Below are 8,267 nucleotides of genomic sequence, written 5' to 3' on the forward strand. Positions count from 1 at the left end.
GATCCTTGCGGTCCCTTCAACCTGGGGTTCCGTGATCTGGTAACCCAGCCAGGCGCGCCCCCACCCCTGACCCCCACCCTCCAGCTCCAGGGTCCCCCAGACACCCTGGGTACAAACAAAACGGTTTATTTCAGTCCGTGTCCTGCCACATCACCACCACTCCCATCGCGGCTCTCACTGTCCCTTGTCGTGGCTTTTGGTGTCCCCATCCTGGTTTGCGGTGTCCCCATCCAGGTTTGCGGTGTCCCCATCCTTGGTGCCCCCATCCCTGCTCCTTGTGTCCCCGTCCCTGCTCTTGGCGTCCCCATCCCTGTCCCTGGTGTCTCCATTGCTGGCCTTCGTGTCTCCATCCCTGTCCTCAGTGTCCCCACCCCTGCTGCTTGTGTCCCTGTCCCAGCTACCATCGTCCCCATCCCAACTCTCAGTGTCCCCATCCATGTCCCCGGAGCCCCCATCTCTGTTCCTGGTGTCCCCATCCCTGCTCTGGATGTCATCTCTGCCCCCCGTGTCCCCGTCCTGGTTCAGGGTGTCCCCATCCGTGTTCTCAGTGTCCCCATCCCTTGGTGTCCCCATCTTGGCACCTGGTGTCCCCGTCCCCAGCTCCCGCTGTCCCTCACCCTCCTTGCCCACGTCCCCGTCCCCCGCTGTCCCCCCTTGTCCCCCGCCCCGCAGCAGCCGCCAGTAGCGGCTGCCGGGGCGCAGGAGCTCCCCGGGGGACCCCAGCTCGTGCAGTCGCCCCCCGTCCAGCACGGCCACCCGCTGCGCCCGCGTGGCCAGGGCCGCCTGCCCCGTCACCAGCAGCACCGCGCGCCCGGCCCCGCTGGCGCCGAAGAGCTCCTGCTCCACCTGCGGCGGGTGGCAGCGTCAGTGCGGGCCCGGGACCTGGGGACGCAGGGGACGCGGGGCCCAGGGGGGCAGAGGAAGGAGAGACCCAGGGACCTGGGGACATGGGGCGTGGGGGTCGAGGGGACATGGGGCCCAGGGGGCTGTCGGGAGAGGAACCCGGGGAACATGGGGCCCGGGGACCCAGGGGACAGCAGGACTGGGGACGAAGGGGACACGGGGCCCAGAGACGCAGGGGACACTGGAAGAGGGGATGCGGGGGGACCCTTCTGGGACCAGGGGGCTGCTGGGAGAGGGACGCGGGGGACACCAGGACTGGGGGCCGAGGGAAATCAGGCGCCAGGGACCAAGAGGACCCAGGGGACACTGGGACTGGGGACCAAGCGGACACGGGAACCAGCGACCCGGGGGAAGACGGGAAGAGGAGACCCAGGGGGACCCCCAGGGACCGGGATGCTGCTGGACAGGGGGACCGCGGGGACACAGGCGTCACCTCCCACCTGCACGCAGCTCTCGACGTCCAGAGCGCTGGTGGGCTCGTCGAGGACGAGGACTCGGGGGTTCCTCAGCAGGGCGCGGGCGATGGCCACCCCCTGCCGCTGGCCGCCGGAGAGCTGCCCCCCCAGCTCGCCCACCTCTGCGCGAGACGGGGTCAGGGCGGGGACGCGGGGACGCGGGGACGGCGATGGGGGACACCTCCTACCTGTGTCATAGCCGCGGGGCAGGCGGGTGATGAAGGCGTGGGCGCCGGCCCGGCGGGCGGCCACCGTCACCTGCGCCCGGTTCCAGGTCCCCGACCCGTAGGCGATGTTGGCGTGGAGCGAGCGGGAGAAGAGCACCGGCTCCTGCGGGACGGCGGCCACCTGCGGCCGAGGGGACAGCTGGGGACACGCCGGGGACACGGCAGGACGCGGCTGGGACATGGCGGGACGTGGCCGGGGACACGGTGGGGACGTTATGGGATGTGCTGGGGACACGGCGGGAGAGGCGGTGGGGACAGAGCGTGGACACGGCAGGGACATCTGGGCAGGCAAGGGGGACATCTGGTGACACAGGGTGGTGCTGGGGCCACGGTGGGGACGTCGGGTGGCAGTGGGGACACCAGGGTGATGTTGGGGACACGTTAGGTATGGCTGGTGACACGGGGTGGTGGTGGGGACCCGTTTGGGATGGCTGGTGACATGGTGGCAGTGGGGACACATTAGGTATGGCTGGTGACACGGGGTGGTGCTGGGGACCCGTTTGGGATGGCTGGTGACACGGTGGCAGTGGGGACACCTGGGTGATGTTGGGGACACGTTAGGTATGGCTGGTGACATGGTGGCAGTGGGGACCCGTTTGGGATGGCTGGTGACATGGTGGCAGTGGGGACACGTTAGGTATGGCTGGTGACACGGGGTGGTGCTGGGGACCCGTTTGGGATGGCTGGTGACACGGTGGCAGTGGGGACACGTTAGGTATGGCTGGTGACACGGGGTGGTGCTGGGGACCCGTTTGGGATGGCTGGTGACACGGTGGCAGTGGGGACACCTGGGTGATGTTGGGGACCCGTTTGGGACAGCTGGTGACATAGGAGTGGTGGTGGGGACCCGTTGGGGATGGCTGGTGACAGAGGGGGTGGCAGTGGGGACACCTGGGTGATGTTGGGGTGGTGGTGGGGATGCATTAGGTGTGGCTGGTGACACCGGGGTGGTGCTGGGGACCCGTTTGGGATGGCTGGTGACACCGGGGTGGTGCTGGGGACCCACTGAGGACAGCTGGGGCCAGGGGCTGGCAGCGGGGACCCGCGGGGGACATGGCGTGGTGGTGGCACCTGGCAGCGCAGGTAGGGCTGCTGGTAGGCGGCGAGGGGGTGACCGTCCAGCAGCACCCGCCCGGTCGCCGGCGGGCGCAGGTTCAGGGCCAGGGACACCAGGGTGCTCTTCCCCGCCCCCGCGGGGGCCACCACCGCCAGCACCTCCCCGGGGCGCAGCTGCAGGGACACGCCCTGGGGGGGACAGAGGTGACATCCCCGCGCCCCCTCCCGCAGTGTTCCCAGCCCTCCCTGCGCCCTCCCCGCCATGTCCCCACTGTGTCCCCATGGTCCCGCACCATGTCCCCATGGTCCCCCACCATGTCCCCATCCCCTCCCCAACCCATCTTTGTCCCCATCCCCTCCCCGCCATGTCCCCACTGTGTCCCCATGGTCCCCCACCATGTCCCCATCCCCTCCCCACCATGTCCCTGTGCCCTCCCCGCCATGTCCCCACTGTGTCCCCATGGCCCCTCGCCACGTCCCCGCACCCTCCCCACCACCTCTGGGTCCCCACCCTGCCCCCATGACCACCTGCCATGTCCCCACCATGTCCCTCTGTCCCCTCACCTGTCCCCACACCCTCCCCACCACCTCCGTGTCCCCACCCATGTCCATATGCCCTTCACACCATGTCCCCCACCATGTCCCCATGTCCCCCGCCCTGTCCCCGTGCCCACCTTGAGGACGGGCTCCTGCTGGTTGGGGTAGGAGTACCAGACGTCCTCAAGCTGGAGGTGGCCCCGCAGGACATCGGGCGCCAGCGTCCCCGTGGGTGTCACCTGCTCCTCCTGGTCCAGGAACTCAAAGATCTTCTCTGAGGAGCCCACGGCCTTGGTCATGTTGGGGTAGTAGTGCAGCAGGACCTGGGGACACAGAGGGGACGTGGCGGGGCGGGTGGGGGGACACTAGGAATGGGCACGGGGACACTGCTGGGAGAGCACGGGAACACAAAGGACGCAGGGACATGGTGGGGGGACATGGGAGGACACGGGGACATGGTGGGACGAGCATGGGGACAACAGCGAGGATATGGTGACACAAAGGAGGTTATGGGGACATGGGTGGCCATGGGGACAGTGGGGTGGGCTTGGGGACACGGCGTTCCCTTGGGGTCACCTCCACAGCCTCGGTGAACTGCATCTGGTAGATGAGGAAGGTGACGAGGTCCCCGGTGGTGACGGTCCCCAAGGCCACCAGCCATGCCCCGTAGCAGAGGAGCCCCAACTTCAGGGCGAGTGCTGAGACCTGGGGACACCATAGGGAGGTCACTGCTGGGGACACTGCCCAGGGTGCTGTCCCTGTCACCCTCCTCGCTGTGGCCACCTCTCCGCCTTGCTCTGTCACCTCCTCCGTGCCATCATGTTCCCCCCATGTCCCCGAGGTGTCACATCCCCAGGTCACTGAAGCCCTGTGCCCCAGAGTCCCTGAGCTGTTGTGCCCTGATGTCCCCACGTCACGTCCCCCAGCCCCGTGCCACCTTGTCCTCACGTCCCCAGGCCACTCCGTCACTATATCCCCCAGCCCTGTGCCATCATGTCCCCCATCTCCATGCCACCACGCCCCCACGTCCCCTGTCCCCACACCACTTCATCCCCATGTCCCCCAGACCTGTGCCTTCATGTCCCCCAACCCCGTACCACCATGTCCCCGTGTCCCCCAGCTCCATGCCACCAGGTCCCCATGTCCCCATCCCCACACCACTTCATCCCCATGTCCCCCAGACCTGTGCCTTCATGTCCCCCAACCCCGTACCACCATGTCCCCGTGTCCCCCAGCTCCATGCCACCAGGTCCCCATGTCCCCATCCCCACACCACTTCATCCCCATGTCCCCCAGACCTGTGCCTTCATGTCCCCCAACCCCGTACCACCATGTCCCCGTGTCCCCCAGCTCCATGCCACCACGCCCCCACGTCCCCTGTCCCCACACCACTTCATCCCCATGTCCCCCAGACCTGTGCCTTCATGTCCCCCAACCCCGTACCACCATGTCCCCGTGTCCCCCAGCTCCATGCCACCAGGTCCCCATGTCCCCACGCCGCTCCATCCCTATGTTCCCCAGCCCCATGCCACCACGTCCCCCAGCCCCCTGCCACCCCATCCCCATGTCCCTCACCCCCCTGTCCCCTGTCCCCATACCCCGCCGGCCCAGAAGTTGGCGGCGTAGGCGGCCGCCTCCCGGCGCTCCAGGCGGTAGACGTGCTGCAGGCGCTGGCGGTGCCGCTCGGCCACCCCGGCCTCGTGCGCGAAGCTGCGCACGGTGGCCATGGCCTGGAACGTCTCCGTCGCCACCTCGGTGGCGCTCGCCAGCGCCGCCTGCACCTGCCGTGACAGCCCCTGGGGACAGCGGGGTCACCTCAGGGCCGGCGGGCACAACGTGGGGACAGGGGGAGCAGGGGGGGGTGGTGGGGACAGGCAGGGGACAGTGGGGGCACGGAGGGGACAGAAGGTGCATGGAAGGGACAATGGGTTGTGGAAGGCACTGGGGGCACGCGGAGGGGACAATGGGCGTGGGGAGGGGACAGGTGGCATAGGGCAGTGACAGCGGGCATGTGGAGGGGACAGTGGAGATGCGGAGGGGACAGCAGTCATGGGGAGGGGACAAGGGGTGCAGAGAGGGGACAGGTGGCATAGGGCAGTGACAGCGGGCATGTGCAGGGGACAGTGGAGATGCGGAGGGGACAGCAGTCATGGGGAGGGGACAAGGGGTGCAGGGAGGGGACAGGTGACAGCGGGCATGTGCAGGGGACAGTGGAGATGCGGAGGGGACAGCAGTCATGGGGAGGGGACAAGGGGTGCAGGGAGGGGACAGGTGACAGCGGGCATGTGCAGGGGACAGTGGAGATGCGGAGGGGACAGCAGTCATGGGGAGGGGACAAGGGGTGCAGGGAGGGGACAGGTGGCAGAGGGCAGTGACAGCGGGCATGTGCAGGGGACAGTGGAGATGCGGAGGGGACAGCAGTCATGGGGAGGGGACAAGGGGTGCAGGGAGGGGACAGGTGGCAGAGGGCAGTGACAGCGGGCATGTGCAGGGGACAGTGGAGATGCGGAGGGGACAGCAGTCATGGGGAGGGGACACCGGGCACTCGGAGGGGCTGGAAGGCACAGGGAGGTGACAAGGGACCTGTGTCCCCCCCTCTCCCCGGTACCTGCTGGATCTTGCCGACAGCCCGGGGCAGCAGCAGGAGGACGGGCAGTGACAGGAGGGTGACAAAGGCCAGGGGGGGTGACAACCACGCCATGGTGACCAGGAGGCAAAGGCCCCGCGCCAGGTACCACAGCAAGAGGTTGAGCGCCTCGGCCACCGCCGCGTGCGTGGCCTCCACGTCCGCCGTCACCCGCGCCGTCACCGCTCCGGTCCCCGTCGCCTGCAGGGCGGTGACGTCCTGTCGCAGGACGGCGGCAAAGACGCGGCGTTGCAGTCGTCCCAACACCCGGCTCAAAGTCCCCGTGTAGGTGACATCGCAGGCGAATTCGGTGACGGCGCTGCGGTGGTGGCACCAGGGCGGCTTAGCGTGGGGACACGTGTGTCACCCCCCCTTGTCCCATGCGACGTCCCCGGTGTCACCGTCCTACCTGCTGAGCCCCAGCAGCACCATGGGCCAGGCGGCCGCCACCTCGTCCTCGCTGGCCACCCAGTCAGTGACGCGCCCCGTGAAGTAAGGGACGGCGACCTCCCCTGCGGGGGGGACACAGCGTGGGGATGACAGGGCCCCCCCGGTGCCTGCGGCAGCCCCTCCCCGGCGGGGGGACCCCACCGTGTGACCAAGGCACTGGTCCCCGTCCCCTGCATCCCAACAGGCGCTGCCACCCAAACTGGGAGTGCTGCCCCTTCCAAAGCTCAGGGCGCCCCCCAAATGGGTGCTGCCCCCCCGCCCCAAGCTGGGTGCTGATCCCCCAAAGCTGGGTGCTGATCCCCCAAAGCTGGGTGCTGCCCCACCCTCCCCAAGAGCATCCCCCCAACTGGGTGCTGCCCCCCTAAAGCTGGATGCTGTTCCCACAACTGGGTGCTGCCCCCCTAAAGCTGGGTGCTGCCCCCCTAAAGCTGGATGCTGACCCCCGAACTGGGTGCTGCCCCCCTAAAGCTGGATGCTGTCCCCACAACTGGGTGCTGCCCCCCTAAAGCTGGGTGCTGCCCCCCTAAAGCTGGGTGCTGTCCCCACAACTGGGTGCTGCCCCCCTAAAGCTGGGTGCTGCCCCCCTAAAGCTGGATGCTGTCCCCCGAACTGGGTGCTGCCCCCCTAAAGCTGGATGCTGTCCCCCGAACTGGGTGCTGCCCCCCTAAAGCTGGGTGCTGCCCCCCTAAAGCTGGATGCTGTTCCCACAACTGGGTGCTGCCCCCCTAAAGCTGGATGCTGTCCCCACAACTGGGTGCTGCCCCCCTAAAGCTGGGTGCTGCCCCCCTAAAGCTGGATGCTGTCCCCCTAACTGGGTGCTGCCCCCCTAAAGCTGGATGCTGTCCCCCGAACTGGGTGCTGCCCCCCTAAAGCTGGATGCTGTCCCCCCAACTGGGTGCTGCCTCACCCTCCCCAAGAGCATCCCCCCCGGGTGCTGCCCCCCTAAAGCTGGATGCTGTCCCCCGAACTGGGTGCTGCCCCCCTAAAGCTGGGTGCTGCCCCCCTAAAGCTGGATGCTGTCCCCCGAACTGGGTGCTGCCCCCCTAAAGCTGGGTGCTGCCCCCCTAAAGCTGGATGCTGTCCCCCCAACCGGGTGCTGCCCCCCTAAAGCTGGATGCTGTCCCCCGAACTGGGTGCTGCCCCCCGTGCCCCCCGATGCCCCGGCCCCGGTACCGAGCACCGAAGCCGCCATCAGCGCCGCCACCACCGCGCAGCGCCCGCGCTCGGGGCTCAGCAGGGACAGGAGGCGGCGGGCGGGGGCCGCGCCCATCGCGTGTCCCGGTGCCGCCCGATGTGACCCGACGCGCTCCGGTTCTGCGCCCGCTCCGCTGCCGCTGTGCCGCGGTGTGCCCTGGTCCCGGTGCGCTCCCGTGTGACCCGACGCGCTCCGGTTCTGCCCCCGACGTGCCCGTCCGGTCCTGCTCCCGGTCCCAGTGTCACCCGGTGTGATCGATCCGGTCCTGTCGTGCTCCCGTCCGGTCCCGGTCCTGGTCCCAGTGTGATCGATCCGGTCCCGTTGTGCTCCGGTCCGGTCCCGGTCCTGGTCCCAGTGTGATCGATCCGGTCCGGTCCCGGTCCTGGTCCCAGTGTGATCGATCCGGTCCCGTTGTGCTCCCGTCCGGTCCCGGTCCTGGTCCCAGTGTGATCGATCCGGTCCCGTTGTGCTCCGGTCCCGCTCCTGTTGCGCTCCGGAGTGACCCGCGGCGATTGATCCGGTCCCGGCCCCGCTGTGCTCCCGGTGCCGGTGTCCCCGCTCCGATCCCGTTCCGGGGGGCCCGTTCCCTTCTCCCCCCTCCCGGTTCGGCTCCTTCCCGGCAGCCGCCGCCGTTTCTCGGAAAGTGAAACGCGGGGCCCCGGGCACCGCGGGGGCGGGACCGGGAGGGACCGGGCCGGGGGGGCACCGGGTATAACCGGGAATCCCCATCCCGCTTGTCCCCGCCCGGGACAGGGAGGGACCAGAGTCGGGTGGGCGCTGCTGATTGGCCGAGGCGGCGGCGTCATCAGTTGCCGGGC

At 68.8% G+C, this 8,267-nt stretch overlaps 1 protein-coding gene across 1 annotated transcript; it reads right to left on the reverse strand.

Annotated features, from left to right (window-relative positions):
* Nucleotides 1–110: 110 nt before the first annotated feature.
* LOC136000799 (antigen peptide transporter 1-like) lies at nt 111–8,182 on the reverse strand. The gene is made up of 10 exons (XM_065654772.1): nt 7,428–8,182; nt 6,214–6,316; nt 5,787–6,123; nt 4,777–4,974; nt 3,755–3,883; nt 3,316–3,501; nt 2,657–2,830; nt 1,547–1,706; nt 1,344–1,480; nt 111–846 (listed from the first exon to the last, which is right to left on the reverse strand). The coding sequence occupies exons 1-10, from the start codon at nt 8,176–8,178 to the stop codon at nt 175–177; spliced, it is 2,847 nt and encodes a 948-aa protein (XP_065510844.1). The 5' UTR covers nt 8,179–8,182; the 3' UTR covers nt 111–174.
* Nucleotides 8,183–8,267: the final 85 nt, after the last annotated feature.

The sequence above is a fragment of the Caloenas nicobarica genome, chromosome 35 (assembly GCF_036013445.1).
Source record: "Caloenas nicobarica isolate bCalNic1 chromosome 35, bCalNic1.hap1, whole genome shotgun sequence".
Lineage (NCBI taxonomy): Eukaryota > Metazoa > Chordata > Aves > Columbiformes > Columbidae > Caloenas > Caloenas nicobarica.